The sequence below is a fragment of the Notolepis coatsorum genome (assembly GCF_963971535.1).
Source record: "Notolepis coatsorum genome assembly, chromosome: 1".
NCBI classification, from domain to species: Eukaryota; Metazoa; Chordata; class Actinopteri; order Aulopiformes; family Paralepididae; genus Notolepis; species Notolepis coatsorum.
The window spans coordinates 125,379,074-125,406,896 of record NC_140165.1 but is presented as its reverse complement, the minus strand read 5'-3'; the positions used below and the strand labels follow the sequence as shown (position 1 = coordinate 125,406,896).

Genomic DNA, 27,823 nt, shown 5'->3' with positions numbered 1-27,823 from the left:
ACAGCGTCTGTAGTGTGATAGTAAAGGGTTCTGGTTCTAACAGCGTCTGTAGTGTGATAGTAAAGGTTCTGGTTCTAACAGCGTCTGTAGTGTGATAGTAAAGAGTTCTGGTTCTAACAGCGTCTGTAGTGTGATAGTAAAGGTTCTGGTTCTAACAGCGTCTGTAGTGTGATAGTAAAGGTTCTGGTTCTAACAGCGTCTGTAGTGTGATAGTAAAGGTTGTGGTTCTAACAGCGTCTGTAGTGTGATAGTAAAGGTTCTGGTTCTAACAGGGTCTGTAGTGTGATAGTAAAGGTTCTGGTTCTAACAGCGTCTGTAGTGTGATAGTAAAGGTTCTGTTTCTAACAGCGTCTGTAGTGTGATAGTAAAGGTTCTGGTTCTAACAGCGTCTGTAGTGTGATAGTAAAGGTTCTGGTTCTAACAGCGTCTGTAGTGTGATAGTAAAGGTTCTGTTTCTAACAGCGTCTGTAGTGTGATAGTAAAGGTTCTGGTTCTAACAGCGTCTGTAGTGTGATAGTAAAGGTTCTGGTTCTAACTGCGTCTGTAGTGTGATAGTAAAGGTTCTGTTTCTAACAGCGTCTGTAGTGTGATAGTAAAGGTTCTGGTTCTAACAGCGTCTGTAGTGTGATAGTAAAGGTTCTGTTTCTAACAGCGTCTGTAGTGTGATAGTAAAGGTTCTGGTTCTAACAGCGTCTGTAGTGTGATAGTAAAGGTTCTGGTTCTAACAGCGTCTGTAGTGTGATAGTAAAGGTTCTGGTTCTAACAGCGTCTGTAGTGTGATAGTAAAGGTTCTGGTTCTAACAGCGTCTGTAGTGTGATAGTAAAGGTTCTGTTTCTAACAGCATCTGTAGTGTGATAGTAAAGGGTTCTGGTTCTAACAGCGTCTGTAGTGTGATAGTAAAGGTTCTGGTTCTAACAGCGTCTGTAGTGTGATAGTAAAGGTTCTGGTTCTAACAGCGTCTGTAGTGTGATAGTAAAGGGTTCTGGTTCTAACAGCGTCTGTAGTGTGATAGTAAAGGTTCTGGTTCTAACAGCGTCTGTAGTGTGATAGTAAAGGTTGTGGTTCTAACCGCGTCTGTAGTGTGATAGTAAAGGTTCTGGTTCTAACAGCATCTGTAGTGTGATAGTAAAGGGTTGTGGTTCTAACAGCGTCTGTAGTGTGATAGTAAAGGTTCTGGTTCTAACAGTGTCTGTAGTGTGATAGTAAAGGTTCTGGTTCTAACAGTGTCTGTAGTGTGATAGTAAATGTTCTGGTTCTAACGGCATCTGTAGTGTGATAGTAAAGGTTCTGTTTCTAACGGTGTCTGTAGTGTGATAGTAAAGGTTCTGGTTCTAACAGCGTCTGTAGTGTGATAGTAAAGGTTCTGGTTCTAACTGCGTCTGTAGTGTGATAGTAAAGGTTCTGGTTCTAACAGCGTCTGTAGTGTGATAGTAAAGGTTCTGGTTCTAACTGCGTCTGTAGTGTGATAGTAAAGGTTCTGGTTCTAACAGCGTCTGTAGTGTGATAGTAAAGGTTCTGGTTCTAACTGCGTCTGTAGTGTGATAGTAAAGGTTCTGGTTCTAACAGCGTCTGTAGTGTGATAGTAAAGGTTCTGGTTCTAACAGCGTCTGTAGTGTGATATTAAAGGTTCTGGTTCTAACAGCGTCTGTAGTGTGATAGTAAAGGTTCTGTTTCTAACAGTGTCTGTAGTGTGATAGTAAAGGTTCTGTTTCTAACCGCGTCTGTAGTGTGATAGTAAAGGTTCTGGTTCTAACAGCGTCTGTAGTGTGATAGTAAAGGTTCTGGTTCTAACAGTGTCTGTAGTGTGATAGTAAAGGGTTCTAGTTCTAACAGCGTCTGTAGTGTGATAGTAAAGGTTCTGGTTCTAACAGCGTCTGTAGTGTGATAGTAAAGGTTCTGGTTCTAACAGCGTCTGTAGTGTGATAGTAAAGGTTCTGGTTCTAACAGCGTCTGTAGTGTGATAGTAAAGGTTCTGGTTCTAACAGCGTCTGTAGTGTGATAGTAAAGGTTCTGGTTCTAACAGCGTCTGTAGTGTGATAGTAAAGGTTCTGGTTCTGTTTCCAACAGCAAGAGACGCAGAGAAGACAAGCGGTCCAACGCCACCAAGACGCCCCAGCAAGGCAAACCCAGGAGGAACGACACAGAGAAGAAGAGGAAAAGGTGAATATCTCACCATACTGTACACCACATGCTTTAACCTCTTAACCCTTTCACTGCCACACGACAGAAGGTTAACCCTTTACTATCACACAACCGACGGCTGTTGTGTAATAGTAAAGGGTTAACCGTCTGTGAATTGTCGCAGTGAAAGGGTTAACCGTTTGGTAGTGCGGCAGTGAAAGGGTTAACAGGTGGGACCACGGACTCTGCCAGGGATGGGTTGAACATGGTGGTGAACACCGGGGCTAGCTGGTTGGCACAGGTCTTAAGTATTCGCCCTGTTATCCCATCTGGGCCTAACAATCCTGATTCGATTAGATTCTTGAACCTATTTCATTCAAAAGGAAGATATTGATGGACATTAGCTATAGTATATAGCTCAGCAGCTGTAACAGAATCATTTTATAATTTTTTATTATTTACGTTTCAACAGCGTCGGCATATTAATGACCGTACCCCCCGCAGACAGTTGAGAAAAGGTAAATTGAGAAAAGGTGTTGCATTTTTCTATTGCAGTTTTGCACAATAAATGTTCTTAAAATACCTCTGTACTATGTGAAGAGTACAGTAACAGCTGCCATGCCAGTGTTTTACCCCTTCAGAAGCATTTATATAGAAATTGAGATAAATTAAATATACCGTGATATATATACCGTTACCGTCTATGCTTCAAATTATACTGTGATATACATTTTAGACCATACCGTCCAGCCCTAGGACCTATTTGTCATCTTCCTCAGAGTCAGACGAGAAGATTGATCTGTGTATCCAGTACAGAGAGAGCGGTGTGTGCCAGCCTAGTTTAGTGTATCCAGTACAGAGGTCCAGGTCTGTGCCAGCCTAGTTTAGTGTATCCAGTACAGAGAGAGAGGTCTGTGCCAGCCTAGTTTAGTGTATCCAGTACAGAGAGAGAGGTGTGTGCCAGCCTAGTTTAGTGTATCCAGTACAGAGAGAGGTGTGTGCCAGCCTAGTTTAGTGTATCCAGTACAGAGAGAGGTGTGTGCCAGCCTAGTTTAGTGTATCCAGTACAGAGAGAGAGGTGTGCCAGCCTAGTTTAGTGTATCCAGTACAGAGGTCCAGGTCTGTGCCAGCCTAGTTTAGTGTATCCAGTACAGAGAGAGAGGTGTGTGCCAGCCTAGTTTAGTGTATCCAGTACAGAGAGAGAGGTGTGCCAGCCTAGTTTAGTGTATCCAGTACAGAGAGAGAGGTGTGCCAGCCTAGTTTAGTGTATCCAGTACAGAGAGAGAGGTGTGTGCCAGCCTAGTTTAGTGTATCCAGTACAGAGGTCCAGGTCTGTGCCAGCCTAGTTTAGTGTATCCAGTACAGAGGTCCAGGTCTGTGCCAGCCTAGTTTAGTGTATCCAGTACAGAGCGGTCCAGGTCTGTGCCAGCCTAGTTTAGTGTATCCAGTACAGAGAGAGAGGTGTGCCAGCCTAGTTTAGTGTATCCAGTACAGAGGTCCAGGTCTGTGCCAGCCTAGTTTAGTGTATCCAGTACAGAGCGGTCCAGGTCTGTGCCAGCCTAGTTTAGTGTATCCAGTACAGAGCGGTCCAGGTCTGTGCCAGCCTAGTTTAGTGTATCCAGTACAGAGCGGTCCAGGTCTGTGCCAGCCTAGTTTAGTGTATCCAGTACAGAGAGAGAGGTGTGCCAGCCTAGTTTAGTGTATCCAGTACAGAGCGGTCCAGGTCTGTGCCAGCCTAGTTTAGTGTATCCAGTACAGAGGTCCAGGTCTGTGCCAGCCTAGTTTAGTGTATCCAGTACAGAGGTCCAGGTCTGTGCCAGCCTAGTTTAGTGTATCCAGTACAGAGGTCCAGGTCTGTGCCAGCCTAGTTTAGTGTATCCAGTACAGAGAGAGAGGTGTGTGCCAGCTAGGGATGGGTACCTTTCACATTTGAACCGATACGGTACCGGTACCTGTGAATCGATACCGGTACCCAACGGTACCTTTTTTCGGTACTTTAGTCTAAAAAAATGTATTTACCTACCTCAGTCGTGAAAAAAAATCCTAACTTCAAATAACTACAATTTCGACCGTTTTCGGCTTGCCATTGCTCCGACTGCTTTGTTGTTGAATCAAGTCAAATCCTAGGTAAGCGTGTGTTGTGCGTGTGAACGTTGACATGAAAAGAAAAAAGGTAAAAATTTTTTTTTTTTTTTTTTTTTTTTTTTAATCTCACTTGAATCAATACTCGGTAGTACCGACGTGTTTCGGTTCGGTACCTCAAAAGAACCGAATTCGGTACCCATCCCTAGTGCCAGCCTAGTTTAGTGTATCCAGTACAGAGAGGGGTCCAGGTGTGTGCCAGCCTAGTTTAGTGGGAATCACTCCAAAGTTGACCTTTCTTTACCTTGACACCTTCAATCTTTAAAACATGAATATAAGGTGACCCCACTTATTGTATTGTAATTTATAGCAAAAAAACAACTGATAATAACTGATGCAATGTTGGAACGCTATCCTGTTTAGTTTACTCAGTTTATTTGATATGGGACAGTGCATATCAATCAACAGTTTTCAGTTGTAGTCCCTGGGCTAGATGTTTAAGCCAGAAAATAAACAGAAAAATAGAAGGCTATTAAAGCTAATATAAAAACAGTTTAAAACATATTCTGTACATTCACTCACTAGGCATTCGTGCATCTATACATCTATGTACAGGGACAAATCAAAGCCCATACATGTATAAACACACTGTATAGGCAGGCACACATATACATAATCATAAATCACATAAGGACAGTCAGGCTAGTAGGAAAGCATACAGGGGCTGGGCAGTGGGCAGCTGGACTGGGACGTGACTTGCTAATGGTCACAGACCTGATTTTGTAACAGCCATGATTTGAGTGTGTGTGTGAAGGACCTGAGTGTATCAGTGCTGCGGATGTGTGATGGGATGGTGTTCCAGAACTCTGCAGCTCTGATCCAGAAGGACCTGAGTGTATCAGTGCTGCGGATGTGTGATGGGATGGTGTTCCAGAACTCTGCAGCTCTGATCCAGAAGGACCTGAGTGTATCAGTGCTGCGGATGTGTGATGGGATGGTGTTCCAGAACTCTGCAGCTCTGATCCAGAAGGACCTGAGTGTATCAGTGCTGCGGATGTGTGATGGGATGGTGTTCCAGAACTCTGCAGCTCTGATCCAGAAGGACCTGAGTGTATCAGTGCTGCGGATGTGTGATGGGATGGTGTTCCAGAACCTCTGCAGCTCTGATCCAGAAGGACCTGAGTGTATCAGTGCTGCGGATGTGTGATGGGATGGTGTTCCAGAACTCTGCAGCTCTGATCCAGAAGGCTGATTTACTGAATGCGCTTTTTCTCCCTGGGATGATGAAATGTCCCTCTAGCACTGTTCTGGTGAACCTGCTGCTTTCTGTGAAGAACTGTGAGAGACAAGTGTAACCAGTTCGGTTATCGTGTGGCTTGAATGTGATCTGAAGCTCTGAGGTTTACTGTGTAGCTCCTTAATTTAGGACCGATCGCCCCACTTCCCGCATCTTTCCATATTAGTAATGCTACTGTATGTAACACAGCACCAACGCACAGACACTGCTATTCTACAAGCTAGCAAATGGCCTATTTTGATAGAACAGCATCACAGCCCAGGCTGCTGTCACTGTTCCTCTTCTATTGGAGTTTCACTACAGTGGACAGTGTGCTGTGTTGGTTCTTGTCACTCTATCGCCATCCTGTGGTAGTCATAGGACGAGGCAGCAAGCTGATCACCTGACCACAAAGGTTGACATGACAGCCGACATTGCCGCTCTTAGAGCCCCTGGCTATCTTTCATGGCTAAAAGGTATCATGCTAGTTTTACCTATTGTATAAATAATGACTCCTGTGGTACTGTCATTCTGTCGCTTTACACCAGCTGTAACGTCTGCAGTTCTGATCCTATGTGGATGAAACATAGCACACAACAGGCCAAGGACCTTGATTCTATTTTTCAAATTGGTCAACAGCAAGTATTTAATTGTATTTGGCCCGTAGGAATTAATGGCAGAATGTTGAGCTGCTTGTCTCCTGAACTGTGCATGTTTCCACTAAACCGCAACCACCATGCCCTATAGGTTTTCACTCAATCTCTGACTTTTCTGGTTTAAAATTATCACACACTTCAAGGCGCTCACAACTTTGTTTATGCCACACCCCTATTCACAAGCCACGCCCCATTTTGTATCTCCATAACCGTCATAGAGACTTGCAGCCGGCGACGCTGGACTCGGTGGGGAGATCCGCTTTGTTTGCCCCGCCCCCTTCACTTAAGCCGCACCCCTTTCGTATCTTGTGAACCGTTTGTCGTACAGTAACATGATACTTACTTACATAATACTGTTCATTTTTATGTGTTTTCTTGGGTTAATAGTACACATTGCATTGTGTGTAGCAAGGTGTTAACAAATTCACCAAACTCATATGTGTACCTACAATTATCTGTGGAATGGCAATCAACTGCATAAATATCAGGAATTTCTATTTCAGTATTATAAAATATGTGCTCATTTTGATGTGAAAAGTTGCCAAATAGCTAGCCTAGCTTACCCTTGTTGTCTTTACATTGTCAAAAAAGGTGAGAGGTTTCTAATACCCTAAAAATTGCAACGCTGTAGTTCAGTGAAATAATACTCTGAGTGGTGTTGTACTTTTACTGGTTCAAGTTATTTTACTTCCCACTCCATTTATCTCGAGGCTCTCGGGTCTATTTGTCCAGAGCTGATGACTGAAGCAGCAACGTCTGGCTTCTTTCTGTCACCGGTGTTAATCTGTTGTTGTTGGTTCTCCTCGGACAGTTTGGGCTGCGTTTGCTGTACATGACAAGAACTGGCCTGTCCAGTGGGGGGCACTGTAACTTTGTCCCCCTCTGTGACAGCAACAGCCACGAAGACGACTTTTAGAGGAGGACGTTTACCGGCAGCTTTTAAAAAGCATCCCCAGACCTGTACGTGAAGTGTGTAGTTGTGTGTGTCTGTGTGTGTCTGTGTGTAGTTGTGTGTGTGTCTGTGTGTGGTCTCGGTCTGCTGTTTCTTCTGAGGTTCTGTTGCTTCTGTGTGATTTGGCTTGTTTCTGGCAGGTTTGTTGTGTCGATGTTAGGCTGCTCTGTGGCATGTTTGTGTTTGCAGTTGTCTTTTGAAGCTACTATAGGACTCAACTTAAGGTGCAATATACACGCTCTTATGCCTGCGCTGTTCAGTGATGAGGAGGGACAATGTTGGTCAGCATGGCATATTGCTGTCTTACACATTGCTGCATAGGTCAAATGATTCAGAGCAAGCAAGTGGTTGTGAGTGGGTAACCTAACTGTACGACGTTCCTTCAGAATCCAAACATGGTTGATTTGCTTGTTTTTCTGAGTTAATTTTGCCAAAAGTAGAATGTTTTTTATGTGTATACTATTCGGTGAAAATAGCTAATGTTTAAATGTAAAAAATATAAATTACAATATATTGATACCTTCCTCCCTGACATTATTGTAATGATGTGTGATTTTTTACTATAGCCCTACTATTTCCAACATTTTAATCAAAGACCATATAATGAAGTTATTGTTCTTGAAAATGGGGAGGGAAAAAACCCAATCAAGTGTAATTGATTTTGACATTGTATTTCCCTATTGGGATATTATCAGCCTTTTACTGTGTAGAATCAAATAAAAACTGTGATAAGTTGCAATATATCACAGTTCAATCAAATTGCAATACTTTAGGTAGAGACCAATACGAACCTGGAAGTATTGATATCATTTAAGCAGAATAATTTCATTTATAAACTAATATATATTATTAACAAACTAAAGTTGTACAGCCAGGCAGAATCATTTAATATATATTAACAAACTAAACTAATATATATTATTAACAAACTAAAGTTGTACAGCCAGGCAGAATCCTTTAATATATATTAACAAACTAAACTAATATATATTATTAACAAACTAAAGTTGTACAGCCAGGCAGAATCCTTTAATATATATTAACAAACTAAACTAATATATATTATTAACAAACTAAAGTTGTACAGCCAGGCAGAATCATTTCATATATTAACAAACTAAACTAATATATATTATTAACAAACTAAAGTTGTACAGCCAGGCAGAATCCTTTAATATATTAACAAACTAAACTAATATATATTATTAACAAACTAAAGTTGTACAGCCAGGCAGAATCCTTTAATATACCGGTATATTAACAAACTAAACTAATATATATTATTAACAAACTAAAGTTGTACAGCCAGGCAGAATCAGCCGAATCTGTCTGACAGCGCACTGGAGTAGATGTATGAAACTATATGAAATATAGAAATAGATGCGTTCATTAGAGAACATTTCAATAATATATACCTTATTCTGCGCACTGACAGCCAGCCTTTATGAGATACACTTAACATTTTTACGAAGAGAAGATAATCTCCCCATTCAGATACAATTTAACACAAACGGTTCCAAAGATATTGAATGTTTGTAGGGATATTTTCACACCACCAACAAAGTACTGGGTCCATTGTCTCTTATTTGGAATGGATTTGGTGCCAACTGTCATTTCTGCCTGTCTCCTCTCCGACACTTGAGACCAAACGAAAAATAACAATAGGTACATACTAGAAATAAGCTTTATATCCCTCTATATATAGTATAAGTATATATAAAACGTTATACACTGTTATCTTCATTTGAAGGGTAACTAGGTTTTGCGGCTCCAGAGGCAGGAGGGGGCAGAGTGGCTCTTTTGATACTAAAGGTTGCCGACTCCTGGCCTAGAGAAAGGGTTAGGGTTAGGGTTAAAGAGTGGCTCTTTTGATACTAAAGGTTGCCAACTCCTGGCCTAGAGAAAGCTTGTCTAACTTCATCATCATAAGGTATGAATGTCAAATTGATGTAAATATTCTTCATGTGTGTTATGGATCTTGAGACTTATTTCTGAAGCGCTGCGGCTGTCCATCAATGCTGCAGATCAGTTCTATCAGGCTTTGCGCCTCCTGGTGGCATATAACAGAACAGCAATCAACCTCAAAATCAACCCTGTCGGCACCAGGGTAGAATGGTAGACCGGCCTAATGGCTGTAACTGTACACGGAGGGCATGGAAGGTGTCATCTGTAGCTAACGTGTTTATACATGGAGGACAGAGGAGGAATGATTGGTAGAGCAGATGAACACAAACAGTCAGAAGAATGGCACGTTTTGTTACCAAAGAGAGAAAGACCGAAACCTTCACCAGAACAAGCCTTTTCTGTTGTGAAAAATGTTGAGCACTCTAATATAAATCAGCCTAAAGCACTTATCATATCCCATGTCATAGGTTATTCACAAACTCCCTAACAATCTTCCTATAGGTGTCTGGCATATGAATGTCCAGTTCAGTGGACATTTGCTTATAACACAACGTTTTGATTGGAATTCATATTGCACAACTTGCAAACTCCTTTTTTTTTTTAAGTGTCTTTTATTGCAGCTTTGGGACATGCTTTTATTCTTTCCATCTCCATCACCTTGATGTGGTTTGATCCAATGGTTCAGTGTCCTCCGCTTGACAAGACCGCAGAGGACAATCTCACACTGTTTACAGTTTGATATATATTTAATTGAATTTTCATATCAAACCTTCATTCAAATAACTGAGGTTTCCCTCATGTACAGTCACGTCGAGTGTACAGTACATACAGAAATAAGCAAAAGGCATATAAAGTCACAACATATAAAATCATAACAATAAGACAACAAGTCTAGACAAAAATAAGGATCACAAATCAATTAAAACACATACAACTTGATTGACAAAGGTTGGAGATCAAGGTTTTAAACTCTGTAACAGAGGGGAGAATCTAAAGCTTTAAGGACTGTTGGAGTTTATTTTATTCTACTCTACCGTATTTTATTCTACCGTAATTGTCTTTCCGTTAATGTCACACCTAACAACCAAATCAAATTCCTTCTATGTGTAAACTACTTGGCAATAAGACACTTCTGATTCCATGAGCTAGGGGCATCATAGAAAAATGCAGATTTACCCTGTTCCAAGCAAACTCGAGGAACCTTAAGCACCAGCCAGTCACTAGAATGGGTTCCATAGGTTCCATTACAATAATGTAGTATAAGGAGATAGCTTACCAATAAGGGCCTTAAAATTAACTAATACCAGTGTTTGTTGCGCCTCTCCATCAGCGAAGACCAACCTTCTCATAAAGGACAGTGATGAGTGTCGTATCTATCATTAGTGATGAATCTGAGGGCAGAGTGACGGACAGAGTCCAGGGATTTAAGGGCTGAGGCAGCAGCCTATACATTACATCACCACAGTCCAAGACTGATGAGAAAACTGCTTCGACTCTCTTCCCACTAATCAAAGGAAAGCCGGTTCTGTTTCTGCACATGAAGCCACTTTTCTCTCGCAACTTTGAGGCAAGCTTGTCCACATGGAATTTAAATGCATGCAATAATATCCGTTTTGTCTTTTTGGTGAAATGTCCCTTTTAACTTCTACCAAGAGCATCTGAACAGTGCTTTATTAAAATATGACTGCTGTTGCTGCTGCTATGACATTAAGCATGAGTGTAATGTGATCCAAGGACACTGGACTGTGTCGACTAGGCTAGCTCATGCAGGCTAGGTGAGCTCATGGTAATTATTCCCACTGTTAGCAGTGAAGTGTGTCCTCCAAAGCTGTCATGGAGGTCGTGATGAAGATTATTTGTTAAACGGCACTAGGAGTTCCTTTGATCACATTTGGGACACTTTTTTTTTGTGGACAGGAATCCATTGTTGGTTCTTCTCACCTTTTGTGTCTCATGACAGGGCGAGGACTGCCAGCGACACCTGACCACAGAACCACACCTCTGGCAGCAGAAGCCAACATCGGCAGGGATCCAACCACCTTCTCCAGTCCCATGGCGACCCCGAAAACCACTCTTCCTCCTGTCCTCTGTTCTCTTTATAGCTCTTCAGCCTCTGCTCACCAAGCACCACAATGTCCCCACATCTCCTCAGTCCTGTCCCCCCCCTCTCTTGTCAACCAGTCACTCCCACATAACCCGTCTCTCTCCCCCGGCGTTCACTCTTGTCCGTCCCATCTCTCTTATAACTGTTTACAGTAAAACACTTCCAACATTCTTTCCAAGAACGTTTGAAAAATACTTAACACACCAGCTTTGTTTTGTTTTTTACAGCCAAAACCACGCTCCCGCCCCCCAATGCGTTATCACACACTTACTATATTATTAGCGTCTTTGTCATTTTTTTCCCCTCCATTCACTGAATTGAGGCTGAACAAAATGAAGTGAAAACAGGGGCTATGCATTGGCAATCTGTAACGCTGTTCATATATATGTGTATTTTTAGAGAACCTTTTTTCAGAGGCAAAAATGAATGTTCTATTTTTTATAAGAGATTACTTGAACTTTTCCACCGGTGTGGAGAGGGGGTTGAGATGAAGGCACCTCCTCCCTCAGGTGAGACATTGAGTGGCATGTTGATGTGTTTCCACCATGTACATAGCGTTCTTTTTAAAATGTGTAAAAATTAATATTTTTTTCCCTTGTACAAAACAAACCAAAAAAAGACAGAAAATATTGTATTTGTTTTTGAAAAATAGAAAACCCTGATTTCATGACCTGTTCTCCTTTTTGAATGGATGTGTCTAAAGTCTTACATTTCCCCTCCACTCCTATTGAAAGAATAAACTGGTATTATCTAGTTTCCTTAATGAGGCCATTCTCTGTGTGGTTTTTTTATTATCTAGTTTCCTTAATAACAAGGCTGTTCTGTGTTTTTTTATTATACAAGATACAAGATACTTTAATGCCACACAACGATGGTTGGTGGTAATTGTACAGATTGTTAAACACTGCATGAAACAAACATCAAACGTCCCCCTCCCAATCCCCACAATAAATACATATATACATACATGATGATGGACTCATGGTGACCTTTAACCCTAACACCACAGCATCATGATGGACTCATGGTGACCTTTAACCCTAACACCACAGCATCATGATGGACTCATGGTGACCTTTAACCCTAACACCACAGCATCATGATGGACTCATGGTGACCTTTAACCCTAACACCACAGCATCATGATGGACTCATGGTGACCTTTAACCCTAACACAGCATCCCACATGTTGGACTCAACTGTATCCCAGTCTCACCTCAGTTGACGGTCTCTTGTTGGAGTTCTGATTCTCTTCCAACTCCCTCTCCTAGTTCAGATTAGAGGTCTGCACGGGCCCCGGCCCCTAGCCTGACTAAAGCCTGAGGCCCGGCCCCTAGCCTGACTAAAGCCTGAGGCCCCTAGCCTGACTAAAGCATGAGGCCCCTAGTCTGACTAAAGCCTGAGGCCCCTAGCCTGACTAAAGCCTGAGGCCCCTAGCCTGACTAAAGCCTGAGGCCCGGCCCCTAGCCTGACTAAAGCCTGAGGCCCCTAGCCTGACTAAAGCCTGAGGCCCCTAGCCTGACTAAAGCCTGAGGCCCCTAGCCTGACTAAAGCCTGAGGCCCCTAGCCTGACTAAAGCCTGAGGCCCCTAGCCTGACTAAAGCCTGAGGCCCCTAGTCTGACTAAAGCCTGAGGCCCGGCCCCTAGCCTGACTAAAGCCTGAGGCCCCTAGCCTGACTAAAGCCTGAGGCCCCTAGCCTGACTAAAGCCTGAGGCCCCTAGTCTGACTAAAGCCTGAGGCCCGGCCCCTAGCCTGACTAAAGCCTGAGGCCCCTAGCTTGTCTAAAGCCTGAGGCCCCTAGCCTGACTAAAGCCTGAGGCCCCTAGCCTGACTAAAGCCTGAGGCCCCTAGCCTGACTAAAGCCTGAGGCCCCTAGCCTGACTAAAGCATGAGGCCCCTAGTCTGACTAAAGCCTGAGGTCCCTAGCCTGACTAAAGCCTGAGGCCCCTAGCCTGACTAAAGCCTGAGGCCCGGCCCCTAGCCTGACTAAAGCCTGAGGCCCCTAGCCTGACTAAAGACTGAGGCCCCTAGCCTGACTAAAGACTGAGGCCCCTAGCCTGACTAAAGCCTGAGGCCCCTAGCCTGACTAAAGCCTGAGGCCCCTAGCCTGACTAAAGCCTGAGGCCCCTAGCCTGACTAAAGCCTGAGGCCCCTAGCCTTGACTAAAGCCTGAGGCACCTAGCCTGACTAAAGCCTGAGGCCCCTAGCCTGACTAAAGCCAGAGGCCCCTAGCCTGACTAAAGCCAGAGGCCCCTAGCCTGACTAAAGCATGAGGCCCCTAGCCTGACTAAAGCATGAGGCCCCTAGCCTGACTAAAGCATGCGGCCCCTAGCCTGACTAAAGCATGAGGCCCCTAGCCTGACTAAAGCCTGAGGCCCCTAGCCTGACTAAAGCATGAGGCCAACAGACTCATGTCTCACACACGGAACTGCTCGTCTGCCATTTCAGCACCAGGCAGGCGCTGTCCAGCGCACCTCTCTGCCTATATCTGTTATTCTCTCTCTCTCACACGCTACATTACGACTAAAAATGCACAATGCAATAACGACATAGCTCCGCGGCTAACAACAGCTGACCAGCAAAAATACACTGCAGACAGACTAAAACATTAATGTCATGATACAAAAGCATAACTAAAACAATCAGAAACCAGCAGCCAATTCATTTGAGTAAATCAGGACTCGCCGCTTCCGCAACAAAAACCTCTTGCGTTGAACATCTGAGGTTTCTCATCTGCATAATAACGCCCGCCCGTCTTGTAGCCAACTGCTACCTACATGGCAACATTCCGGGACCACTCGCAGCACCTCTCTCTCTCTCATCGCATTCCCAGTATGGGCGGAGCCCAGCCTCAAAACGGCTTGAAATATTGAGGTAGAAAAATGCTGTTTTTGAGTACTTGATAAAAAATACAAAACAATGAATTAAAAAAAAAAAAAAACTTCCAGATGTGTTCCATAAACTCACAGGAATTGTGTAAAATTGCCCAAATAGTGAAAGAAAGTCAAATAGTTCCCCTTTAAAATGCTTCCAAAATGCAGCTTTCCCAGACACATTGGGAACTTTCAAAAGCTCTCCCTTTACTATCTTATCTTTATTTTTTTATCCACTTTTTCTCCCCATTTTCTATTTTTCTCCCATCCCAATTTCGTGTATCCAATTCTCCCCTCCCCTGTCTTGAACGTTGCTAGACTATGCCCCCCACTGGTCGGCTGTAGTGAGGATAGAAGCCTTGCATCACGTGTCCCCTCCGGTACACGAGGAGGCAGCCTGTCGCATCTTTTCACCAGACAGCGCAGACTCTCAGTGGCGAGGAGTAACGCGTGGGAGGCTCACGCTGCCCCCGATACTTCCTGTCTCTGCTGTACAGGCGTCACCCAACCGACCTGTAGGAGTCGCTGTCCACAACGTCCAATCCCCACCCATCGACTTCCACCCGCTACCTCTGCCAAATGAGCCAGTACGACGGCCGGCCCAAGCCGAAGGCAATGCTGAGACTGGGATTCGATACCGGAGTCTCTTGCATTGGTGACGAGCGCAATCTCTGCTACGCCACCCAGCCGCCTCCCTTTACTATCTTATCTGTTAGCTTATCCATCTTGACTCAGACACAAGATCTCTCTGATCTGATGACAGCACTACGTTGCGTGACGGCGCTTGTGTGCTTTTCCCCCCTGACGCACGACTCTCTTATGCGCGTGTGTAAAATTAACGAGACAAATCAAAGGAGCCCGAGCCGAACCCCATCTAATCTGTCCATGGTGTCGGGCCCCTCAGGCTTGCAGACCTCTAGTTCAAATTGTCATTTTAGACATTGACTCATTTTTTTATTCTCCATATAAGTAGCACCTCCTTTTTATTGTCATCATAAGAACAAAGGGAACCGCTCCCGCCTACCTCCGGTCAATGGTCTCTAACTACACACCCTCAAGACCCCTACGCTCTGCTTTTTCTGGCCGCCTCAGACCTACTCCTATCCGAGCTCCGGGAGGGTCATCAAGGAGAAGCCGCCTATTCTCAGTCCTTGCCCCACAATGGTGGAATGAACTATCCACCCCAGTTAGGACAGCCGAAACACGTCCAATCTTTTGCCGTCGACTAAAGACGCACTTCTTCAACCATTATCTGATATAAAATAAAAAAATATATATATAAATCTAACCCTGACTAACCTTACCGTCATGCACTTGTCCTAATAAACTAACCTACACTGTAGCACTCAACACTTTGATGAACATTGTTACTCAGCTGATAGAGTTGTGCCCTTCCTGATGACTTGTTGTACAGAACTTGGATAACAGCGTTCAGATAAATGACAAAATGTAAACCCTGAATCCATAACTGGTTGCAACATGTTTTTTGGAAGGAATCAAATGACATGTATTTGGAGGCAGGCCTTCCAAGAAAACTGCGTGGCAACTGGCCAGCCACGGTCAGCTGACTGGCACGAGGTCAGCTGACTGGCCAGCCACGGTCAGCTGACTGGCACGAGGCAGCTGGACTCACCTGTATTTATTCATTTGTTTCCCTAAGGAATCACTGTTGAAAAATAAACATTCACAATGGATTTAGTCACCTTTTATTAAAATTATACAAGTGCCCTTTAACATTTACCCATGGGTTGCAACAATCATGGAAAACCTAGAATAGTCATAGAATTAGAAAATGGTGTCCAAATAGTTAGATTTGTTGAAAATGTTTTCTTTTCTTTGGGAGGGGGGGGGGGTTAGAACAGTGCAGGGGGGATGCCGCTACCAAACAACAGCCTCCAGGAAGCAGGGATCCTCCATTTGTTGGGTCCTTGGCTCTGGAGGACAGGAGACACAGACAAGACACTTAGATCACAGTTCATTCAGACTCTTTAAAACCACCTCCCTGTGAGCACTATACTGTTTAAAACCACCTCCCTGTGAACACTATACTGTTTAAAACCACCTCCCTGTGAGCACTATACTGTTTAAAACCACCTCCCTGTGAACACTATACTGTTTAAAACCACCTCCCTGTGAACACTATACTGTTTAAAACCACCTCCCTGTGAACACTATACTGTTTAAAACCACCTCCCTGTGAACACTATACTGTTTAAAACCACCTCCCTGTGAACACTATACTGTTTAAAACCACCTCCCTGTGAACACTATACTGTTTAAAACCACCTCCCTGTGAGCACTATACTGTTTAAAACCACCTCCCTGTGAACACTATACTGTTTAAAACCACCTCCCTGTGAACACTATACTGTTTAAAACCACCTCCCTGTGAACACTATACTGTTTAAAACCACCTCCCTGTGAGCACTATACTGTTTAAAACCACCTCCCTGTGAACACTATACTGTTTAAAACCACCTCCCTGTGAACACTATACTGTTTAAAACCACCTCCCTGTGAACACTATACTGTTTAAAACCACCTCCCTGTGAACACTATACTGTTTAAAACCACCTCCCTGTGAGCACTATACTGTTTAAAACCACCTCCCTGTGAACACTATACTGTTTAAAACCACCTCCCTGTGAGCACTATACTGTTTAAAACCACCTCCCTGTGAACACTATACTGTTTAAAACCACCTCCCTGTGAACACTATACTGTTTAAAACCACCTCCCTGTGAGCACTATACTGTTTAAAACCACCTCCCTGTGAACACTATACTGTTTAAAACCACCTCCCTGTGAACACTATACTGTTTAAAACCACCTCCCTGTGAACACTATACTGTTTAAAACCACCTCCCTGTGAACACTATACTGTTTAAAACCACCTCCCTGTGAGCACTATACTGTTTAAAACCACCTCCCTGTGAACACTATACTGTTTAAAACCACCTCCCTGTGAACACTATACTGTTTAAAACCACCTCCCTGTGAACACTATACTGTTTAAAACCACCTCCCTGTGAACACTATACTGTTTAAAACCACCTCCCTGTGAGCACTATACTCTTTAAAACCACCTCCCTGTGAACACTATACTGTTTAAAACCACCTCCCTGTGAACACTATACTGTTTAAAACCACCTCCCTGTGAACACTATACTCTTTAAAACCACCTCCCTGTGAACACTATACTCTTTAAAACCACCTCCCTGTGAACACTATACTGTTTAAAACCACCTCCCTGTGAACACTATACTGTTTAAAACCACCTCCCTGTGAACACTATACTGTTTAAAACCACCTCCCTGTGAACACTATACTGTTTAAAACCACCTCCCTGTGAGCACTATACTGTTTAAAACCACCTCCCTGTGAACACTATACTGTTTAAAACCACCTCCCTGTGAGCACTATACTGTTTAAAACCACCTCCCTGTGAACACTATACTGTTTAAAACCACCTCCCTGTGAACACGACTCTTCTGCTTTAAACTCCCCCAAGGACATGTGGGTTGGTGTCGGAAAAGAGTAGAACATTTTGAAATGAAATAGGATCATCACATTGTAATTGTACTGGAAAACGATACCAATCTAAACTCATAAAGATATGATATGTTAGCCCTAGCGTTTATATGGTTACATCAAAATTAAACAGGGCAATTCTAATTTGGCATATTATGTGCTGGTTGCTGTGGAGGTGTGACTCACTGGAGTGTCCACCAGGTGGAGCCAGTCGTTGAGGTGGTTGAGCAGCGTGAAGGCATCTGGGATGTTGTCGCCCTCGGAGCAGAAGATGAGCAGCACGGCCAGAGTCAGGTCCTCAGCACAACTACAACACAGACAGATCAGCTGTTCAGATCAACTACAACACAGACAGATCAGCTGATCAACTACAATACAGACAGATCAGCTGAACAACTACAATACAGACAGATCAGCTGTTCAGCACAACTACAATACAAACAGATCAGCTGTTCAACTACAACAGACAGATCAGCTGATCAACTACAATACAGACAGATCAGCTGTTCAACTACAACACAGACAGATCAGCTGATCAACTACAATACAGACAGATCAGCTGTTCAACTACAACACAGACAGATCAGCTGATCAACTACAACACAGACAGATCAGCTGAACAACTACAATACAGAGATCAGCTGTTCAACTACAATACAATTCAAAGTCATAACATGTTTCAAGTTTCTTTATTAGTTGTCATACAAAAACACAGAATACTTTTATATGAAATGCTTCTTCCTGTTCTGCTCCTGAGAGTGTGCTAGATAAGAAATAGATAAAATATAAAATAGAAAGTCAAAAATACGTAAACAAGTGTAAACAAAAGTGTTCAATATATATATACAATGTCACCTAACTAGTGTGCCATTATGAATGAATCACGTTAAAAAATATAAATAACTTCTCTTAAACCACTGTTTGTGATTCTGCCTGAAGCCAGGACTCCATGTTTCATTCACATTTGACACGTTTGGTAAGATTTGAAATATTCAAAAATAATTGTGTCTGCTTTAAGCTATTCTCCCTCTCTTTTGTGTGTGTGTATTTACTATAGGCTACTCTTTTTTACATGGATTAGGCTAATTAGCTTTAACAATCCCAATTCCTGAGACTATTTTATTTAAAAGGAAGATATTGATTTACATGTATACGTATATATATCATATTATTTTATAATCGTATCTCCTGTGCTCGCACAAGCACTACCATAGCGTGGAGTGGAGAGATAACACATAATACATATAATAATAACACATGGAGATATACTAAAAAGTTATTTCTCTTTTTGTTCCCCGTTTTTCAGCATTTAGCTACAGGCATAGATAAATTGCATGTAATGATAAACAATGTCGTAGTAACGGCCGGGTGTTATATTATTTCAAGATAATAAAGTAGCTATAATGAGTCAATAGATAAAAAGCAGTAATGGCATGTAGGTTACTCACCCTACTCATGTACAGTAGCATCCACACTACACAGCATTTACAGACATAAATACACTTCATGGCTCATCTCCTACTCTGGGTATTCAGTAGGTGGTGTCAAAGAGGCAACTACCCATGTGACCTGAGGATACTAGTACCGCACATGTCAATCATTTTGAAATGTTCAATTGCAAATGTAATCAATTGTTAATTAAGGTTAGTTGCAGCCCTGTAGTGAACAGGGTGTGTCTGTAGGAGAGGTGCTTCATCAAACCTACTTGTTAATGAAGGTTAGTTGCAGCCCTGTAGTGAACAGGGTGTGTAGGAGAGGTGCTTCATCAAACCTACTTGTTAATGAAGGTTAGCTGCAGCCCTGTAGTGAACAGGGTGTGTCTGTAGGAGAGGTGCTTCATCAAACCTACTTGTTAATGAAGGTTAGCTGCAGCCCTGTAGTGAACAGGGTGTGTCTGTAGGAGAGGTGCTTCATCAAACCTACTTGTTAATGAAGGTTAGCTGCAGCCCTGTAGTGAACAGGGTGTGTCTGTAGGAGAGGTGCTTCATCAAACCTACTTGTTAATGAAGGTTAGTTGCAGCCCTGTAGTGAACAGGGTGTGTCTGTAGGAGAGGTGCTTCATCAAACCTACTTGTTAATGAAGGTTAGTTGCAGCCCTGTAGTGAACAGGGTGTGTAGGAGAGGTGCTTCATCAAACCTACTTGTTAATGAAGGTTAGCTGCAGCCCTGTAGTGAACAGGGTGTGTAGGAGAGGCGCTTCATCAAACCTACTTGTTAATGAAGGTTAGTTGCAGCCCTGTAGTGAACAGGGTGTGTCTGTAGGAGAGGTGCTTCATCAAACCTACTTGTTAATGAAGGTTAGCTGCAGCCCTGTAGTGAACAGGGTGTGTCTGTAGGAGAGGCGCTTCATCAAACCTACTTGTTAATGAAGGTTAGTTGCAGCCCTGTAGTGAACAGGGTGTGTAGGAGAGGTGCTTCATCAAACCTACTTGTTAATGAAGGTTAGTTGCAGCCCTGTAGTGAACAGGGTGTGTCTGTAGGAGAGGTGCTTCATCAAACCTACTTGTTAATGAAGGTTAGCTGCAGCCCTGTAGTGAACAGGGTGTGTCTGTAGGAGAGGTGCTTCATCAAACCTACTTGTTAATGAAGGTTAGTTGCAGCCCTGTAGTGAACAGGGTGTGTAGGAGAGGTGCTTCATCAAACCTACTTGTTAATGAAGGTTAGTTGCAGCCCTGTAGTGAACAGGGTGTGTCTGTAGGAGAGGTGCTTCATCAAACCTACTTGTTAATGAAGGTTAGTTGCAGCCCTGTAGTGAACAGGGTGTGTCTGTAGGAGAGGTGCTTCATCAAACCTACTTGTTAATGAAGGTTAGTTGCAGCCCTGTAGTGAACAGGGTGTGTCTGTAGGAGAGGCGCTTCATCAAACCTACTTGTTAATGAAGGTTAGTTGCAGCCCTGTAGTGAACAGGGTGTGTCTGTAGGAGAGGTGCTTCATCAAACCTACTTGTTAATGAAGGTTAGTTGCAGCCCTGTAGTGAACAGGGTCTGTAGGAGAGGTGCTTCATCAAACCTACTTGTTAATGAAGGTTAGTTGCAGCCCTGTAGTGAACAGGGTGTGTCTGTAGGAGAGGTGCTTCATCAAACCTACTTGTTAATGAAGGTTAGCTGCAGCCCTGTAGTGAACAGGGTGTGTGTGTAGGAGAGGTGCTTCATCAAACCTACTTGTTAATGAAGGTTAGCTGCAGCCCTGTAGTGAACAGGGTGTGTAGGAGAGGTGCTTCATCAAACCTACTTGTTAATGAAGGTTAGTTGCAGCCCTGTAGTGAACAGGGTGTGTCTGTAGGAGAGGTGCTTCATCAAACCTACTTGTTAATGAAGGTTAGCTGCAGCCCTGTAGTGAACAGGGTGTGTAGGAGAGGTGCTTCATCAAACCTACTTGTTAATGAAGGTTAGTTGCAGCCCTGTAGTGAACAGGGTGTGTCTGTAGGAGAGGTGCTTCATCAAACCTACTTGTTAATGAAGGTTAGCTGCAGCCCTGTAGTGAACAGGGTGTGTAGGAGAGGTGCTTCATCAAACCTACTTGTTAATGAAGGTTAGTTGCAGCCCTGTAGTGAACAGGGTGTGTCTGTAGGAGAGGTGCTTCATCAAACCTACTTGTTAATGAAGGTTAGCTGCAGCCCTGTAGTGAACAGGGTGTGTAGGAGAGGTGCTTCATCAAACCTACTTGTTAATGAAGGTTAGTTGCAGCCCTGTAGTGAACAGGGTGTGTCTGTAGGAGAGGTGCTTCATCAAACCTACTTGTTAATGAAGGTTAGTTGCAGCCCTGTAGTGAACAGGGTGTGTCTGTAGGAGAGGTGCTTCATCAAACCTACTTGTTAATGAAGGTTAGCTGCAGCCCTGTAGTGAACAGGGTGTGTCTGTAGGAGAGGTGCTTCATCAAACCTACTTGTTAATGAAGGTTAGTTGCAGCCCTGTAGTGAACAGGGTGTGTCTGTAGGAGAGGTGCTTCATCAAACCTACTTGTTAATGAAGGTTAGTTGCAGCCCTGTAGTGAACAGGGTGTGTCTGTAGGAGAGGTGCTTCATCAAACCTACTTGTTAATGAAGGTTAGTTGCAGCCCTGTAGTGAACAGGGTGTGTCTGTAGGAGAGGCGCTTCATCAAACCTACTTGTTAATGAAGGTTAGTTGCAGCCCTGTAGTGAACAGGGTGTGTCTGTAGGAGAGGTGCTTCATCAAACCTACTTGTTAATGAAGGTTAGCTGCAGCCCTGTAGTGAACAGGGTGTGTAGGAGAGGTGCTTCATCAAACCTACTTGTTAATGAAGGTTAGTTGCAGCCCTGTAGTGAACAGGGTGTGTCTGTAGGAGAGGTGCTTCATCAAACCTACTTGTTAATGAAGGTTAGTTGCAGCCCTGTAGTGAACAGGGTGTGTCTGTAGGAGAGGTGCTTCATCAAACCTACTTGTTAATGAAGGTTAGCTGCAGCCCTGTAGTGAACAGGGTGTGTCTGTAGGAGAGGTGCTTCATCAAACCTACTTGTTAATGAAGGTTAGCTGCAGCCCTGTAGTGAACAGGGTGTGTCTGTAGGAGAGGCGCTTCATCAAACCTACTTGTTAATGAAGGTTAGTTGCAGCCCTGTAGTGAACAGGGTGTGTCTGTAGGAGAGGTGCTTCATCAAACCTACTTGTTAATGAAGGTTAGTTGCAGCCCTGTAGTGAACAGGGTGTGTCTGTAGGAGAGGTGCTTCATCAAACCTACTTGTTAATGAAGGTTAGCTGCAGCCCTGTAGTGAACAGGGTGTGTCTGTAGGAGAGGTGCTTCATCAAACCTACTTGTTAATGAAGGTTAGTTGCAGCCCTGTAGTGAACAGGGTGTGTCTGTAGGAGAGGTGCTTCATCAAACCTACTTGTTAATGAAGGTTAGCTGCAGCCCTGTAGTGAACAGGGTGTGTAGGAGAGGTGCTTCATCAAACCTACTTGTTAATGAAGGTTAGTTGCAGCCCTGTAGTGAACAGGGTGTGTCTGTAGGAGAGGTGCTTCATCAAACCTACTTGTTAATGAAGGTTAGTTGCAGCCCTGTAGTGAACAGGGTGTGTCTGTAGGAGAGGTGCTTCATCAAACCTACTTGTTAATGAAGGTTAGTTGCAGCCCTGTAGTGAACAGGGTCTGTAGGAGAGGTGCTTCATCAAACCTACTTGTTAATGAAGGTTAGTTGCAGCCCTGTAGTGAACAGGGTGTGTCTGTAGGAGAGGTGCTTCATCAAACCTACTTGTTAATGAAGGTTAGTTGCAGCCCTGTAGTGAACAGGGTGTGTCTGTAGGAGAGGTGCTTCATCAAACCTACTTGTTAATGAAGGTTAGTTGCAGCCCTGTAGTGAACAGGGTGTGTCTGTAGGAGAGGTGCTTCATCAAACCTACTTGTTAATGAAGGTTAGCTGCAGCCCTGTAGTGAACAGGGTGTGTAGGAGAGGTGCTTCATCAAACCTACTTGTTAATGAAGGTTAGTTGCAGCCCTGTAGTGAACAGGGTGTGTCTGTAGGAGAGGTGCTTCATCAAACCTACTTGTTAATGAAGGTTAGCTGCAGCCCTGTAGTGAACAGGGTGTGTCTGTAGGAGAGGTGCTTCATCAAACCTACTTGATAATGAAGGTTAGTTGCAGCCCTGTAGTGAACAGGGTGTGTAGGAGAGGTGCTTCATCAAACCTACTTGTTAATGAAGGTTAGCTGCAGCCCTGTAGTGAACAGGGTGTGTCTGTAGGAGAGGTGCTTCATCAAACCTACTTGTTAATGAAGGTTAGTTGCAGCCCTGTAGTGAACAGGGTGTGTCTGTAGGAGAGGTGCTTCATCAAACCTACTTGTTAATGAAGGTTAGTTGCAGCCCTGTAGTGAACAGGGTGTGTCTGTAGGAGAGGTGCTTCATCAAACCTACTTGTTAATGAAGGTTAGCTGCAGCCCTGTAGTGAACAGGGTGTGTCTGTAGGAGAGGTGCTTCATCAAACCTACTTGTTAATGAAGGTTAGTTGCAGCCCTGTAGTGAACAGGGTGTGTCTGTAGGAGAGGTGCTTCATCAAACCTACTTGTTAATGAAGGTTAGCTGCAGCCCTGTAGTGAACAGGGTGTGTAGGAGAGGTGCTTCATCAAACCTACTTGTTAATGAAGGTTAGTTGCAGCCCTGTAGTGAACAGGGTGTGTCTGTAGGAGAGGTGCTTCATCAAACCTACTTGTTAATGAAGGTTAGTTGCAGCCCTGTAGTGAACAGGGTGTGTAGGAGAGGTGCTTCATCAAACCTACTTGTTAATGAAGGTACAAACATTAAAACTAGGGATGTCCGATATTATCGGCCGATATTGGCATTAAAATGTGATATGGGAAAATATCGGTATCGGTTTTCACATTTTTTTTTTTTTTTTTACATTTCTATAACCTTTATTTACCCAGGCAAGCAAGTAAGAACAAATTCAGATTTTATTTATTGTCAAAAGTATGCATAATGTTGTGTTCATTCCACAACAAGAGATATGTATGTTAATTACCTGAAATTATTCAGTTTTTTTGGGGGGGGGGACCCTGCATATATCGGTATCGGAAATTAAGAGTTGGACAATATCGGTATAGGTAAAAAAGCCAATATCGGACTTCCGGTATGAGAGCAGACGGGTAGCACACGTGCGGTAGAGCTCCTGGTCAAATGAGCGAAAAAACGGATAAATAAAGACCCGAAAAGTGATTAAAAATAAAAGATGCACACGAGAAGTAAGGAGGAGATAACGATTGTGAAGGAAAGAGAAATGGAGGACTCACGAGAAGAGGAGAATTTGAAGGAACAGAGCCCCCGAAGCGAGGCCGAGAAGGGACAGGCGGAGGAAGGGGGAGGTTCCGCTGAGACAGACACGGGAATGCCAGGATGGGCCGTGGTCATGCAGGCCGGAATATTGGAGACCATACAAATTAACACGGACACGATGCAGGCGACCATACAAATGAACACGGACACGATAAGGAACGATATTGGGAAGCTACGGGAGGAATTGAGGAAGGAACAGGAGGACTTCAGAGGCGAAATAAATACAGAACTCAAAATGGTGGATGAGAAGATGGCGGAGCAGGATAGGAACGTAACCGAGCTAGAAACAAGAGTGGCGCAAGCAGAAGAATGGAATACAGAGATACACGAGGTATTAACAAAAGCGATTCAACAACAAGAAAAGATGGAGTCAAAGATGTCGGACATGGAGGGGAGGTCACGGAGAAATAACATCAGAATATGGGGATTGAAAGAAGGGGTCGAAGGGGAATCGGTGACCCTATATGTGGAAAAGCTTATCAAAGAAGAATTGAAGGAGACGGGACTGGAAAAAATGGAGATACAGAGGGCCCACAGGGCGCTGGCTCCGAGACCGAAACCGGACAGACCTCCGAGGGCGGTGATTATTAACTTTCTGAGGTTCGAGGTGAAAGAATTGATACTTAGAACCGCGTGGACCAAGAAGATAGAAATCGAGGAGAAAAGGCTGTCGTTTGACCACGATTACTCGACAGCGGTGGCAATAACACGCAGGTCTTACGCGGGACTGAAGAGAATTCTGAAAGAAAACGGAATGAAATTCCAATCACCCATGACCTCGCTAAGGATCCACTGGAAGGAAGGGACGGTGACATACGCGGTGCGGGAGGCGGCGGGGGAGATGAGGCGACGGGGGATGCAGACGGCGGAGGACAGAGACGGAAGGAGACAGGAGGACCAGACGCTGAGCCTGCAACAGAGACTGGAGAAAGCACGCAGGTGGATCAGAGTAGGAGACCGGAACCCGGGAGAGGAGAGAGGAGAGAGAAGAAGGCCGAGGTGAGACGTGACGGACCGAAGGCGGAGACAGACGAGGAGGCCAGAAACGGAGAAGGAGGGGAGAGGAGGCGGGAGGAGACGAACGGATGAGTACACGCACAAGGGATGAAAAAAACTATCCAAATAGTGACAAAATATAGGAACTGAAATAACATATACATAAACACACATTCCCAGGTAGAGACAAGGTATAGGAACAGACGTGACATATACATGGACACGCAGTACAAACGCTGATGGAGGAAATAAATGTAAATATAATTAGGTATAATAGACGGAACACAAAACATATTGAAACAAATACATAGGCACACGCTGCGAGTAACAAAGTTGGAAGTAATTAAGGGGATAAATAAGCATCACATAGAAAATAGAGGGGGGGGGGGAAGAAAGTAAGAGATAGGAAGAGGGGTACACAGTGGACACCACACACTTGTTTGGGAGGAAGGAGGGACATTGGAACATGTGAGCCACATTGAGAGAGACCTAGGAAATGGGGATCTTTGAACAGAAAGAAAGACACAGAGCGCTTTTGACCAGGAGCTCGACAGCACTAAAAACAGCAAGAAGGCTGGACAATAATGACGAGCGGTTGGGGGCAAGGGTTTCAGACCCCCAAGCCGACAGGAGGAGGCCTCTCACTAGGAGAGCAGTTACTCCTCACCCACCAGCAGGGGACAGGGGGGGACACAGGGACCCCCTGAACGCCTTGGGAGCACTTTATGTAGAGTTTGTTTTTTATTTATGTTAATCATTATATGTATTCGGTGAAGAGAGCGGAGGCTACAACCGGAGGGGGAAATATGTGTGACATGGGGAGACTGACAGACGAACGAAGAAGAAAGATGACAAAGGTTAAATGTATAAAAATGATGTCGTTAAACGTTAATGGAATGAATAATCTGATAAAGAGGGGCAAAGTGATGTTGAAATGTAGAAAAAGTGAGATGCAAGTGTTTTTTTTGCAGGAGACACATTTGATAGCACAGGAACATGAGAAACTGAAAAGATTTGGATATGAAAATGCATACTATAGTTCCTTTAAACAGACCCGGAGGAGAGGAGTAGCCACGTTAATCAAGAACACAGTAAAGTTTGAATTGATCAAAGAAGTAAGAGACAAGGAGGGGAGATTTGTTCTGGTGAAGGGGAAAATGGAGGGTCAAATGGTTACGTTAGTGAATGTTTATGCACCCCCAGAGAGTGAGAGGGATTTATATGAGACCATTTTTGATATGATAGTGATGGAACTAGACTGGGATATTGATATGGGGCGACAGTGGCTCGGGAGGTAGAGCAGTCGTCTGGCAATCTGGAGGTTCCCGGTTCGATTCCCGCTCCTCCCGGGCAGTGTGTCGATGTGTCCTTGAGCAAGACACTTAACTCCTAATTGCTCCCGATGAGCAGGTTGGCACCTTGCATGGTTGCCTCCGCCGTCGGTTTGTGAATGTGTGAGTGAATGGGTAAAATGTGAGTAACAAATTGTAAAGCGCTTTGGATAAAAGCGCTATATATATAAAAAAGCAGCCATTATATGCGAGGGAGATTTTAATGTGGTATTGAATCACTTAGACACCACGAGTACTAGGAAAGCGCGGCCGCAAATCAGCAGATATATGAATATTCAAATGACGGAAATGGGAATTACAGACGTTTGGAGGGGGATGCACGCCATGGACAGGGAATACACACATTACTCACACCCACACGTGACATATGCAAGAATAGACTATTTTTTGATGACGACGGGGGACAGTTACAGGGTACGGGAGAGCAGAATAGGAGTAGCGGACATATCGGATCACAGTGCCATATATCTGACAGTAGATCTGGAGGGAAGACGGAGGAACACGATCTGGAGACTAAATGTAGGAATACTAAATAACAAGGGGGTGGTGAGTCAGATCAAGGAGGAGATAGCCAGGTATAAGGAGGAAAATGACAATGGGGAGGTCGACCCGAACATTCTATGGGACACAATGAAGGTGGTGATAAGGGGGAAATTGATGGAGAAAACAGCAATGCTGAAGAAAGCCAGAACGGAGACATATCACAATCTGATAGGGAAGCTGAAGGATCTAGAGGGGAGACACCAGATATCAAAAGAACAGGAAACGCTCGGAGAAATCAAAGAAGTAAAGGCCAGGATAAATAGGGAATTATTGACGGAAATAGAAAAGAAAGTGAGGTTTATGAAACAAACGTACTATGAAGGGGGACCAAAAGCGACCAGACTGTTGGCTAGGAGAATCAGGACGCAACAGAAGTTAAACACGATACACACAATAAGGGATACAAAGACTAATGAAATATTGAGGGACCCAGCTGAAATAGAGAGGACATTTAGAGAATACTATGAGAAACTATACACACAGCCAAAGGCAGCGGGAGAAGAGGAAATAGAAGCTTATCTGGAGAAGCTAGAGTTACCAATACCATAGTCCCCTCCAAACTCATAGCCAAGCTCAGGGACCTGGGCTTGAACTATGACCTCTGCCAGTGGGTCTTGGACTTCCTGACGGGCAGACCCCAGGTGGTAAGAGC

The 27,823-nt window shown here is 43.9% G+C and overlaps 2 protein-coding genes across 2 annotated transcripts in view; one reads left to right on the top strand and one right to left on the bottom strand.

The window, feature by feature from the left end:
* Window positions 1-11,828, top strand: part of ptpn2b (protein tyrosine phosphatase non-receptor type 2b) — a 77,197-nt gene extending 65,369 nt beyond the window's left edge. The window contains exons 9-10 of the mRNA XM_084332293.1: window positions 2,069-2,161; window positions 10,954-11,828. Coding sequence (XP_084188419.1) covers window positions 2,069-2,161; window positions 10,954-10,978 — 118 coding nt within the window. The 3' untranslated portion in view covers window positions 10,979-11,828. The remainder of the gene's footprint in view (window positions 1-2,068; window positions 2,162-10,953) is intronic.
* A 3,833-nt stretch (window positions 11,829-15,661) lies between these two features.
* psmg2 (proteasome (prosome, macropain) assembly chaperone 2) overlaps window positions 15,662-27,823 on the bottom strand; it is a 35,533-nt gene continuing 23,371 nt past the window's right edge. The window contains exons 6-7 of the mRNA XM_084317046.1: window positions 17,689-17,809; window positions 15,662-15,905 (exon numbers count right to left, since the gene is read on the bottom strand). Coding sequence (XP_084173172.1) covers window positions 15,825-15,905; window positions 17,689-17,809 — 202 coding nt within the window. The 3' untranslated portion in view covers window positions 15,662-15,824. The remainder of the gene's footprint in view (window positions 15,906-17,688; window positions 17,810-27,823) is intronic.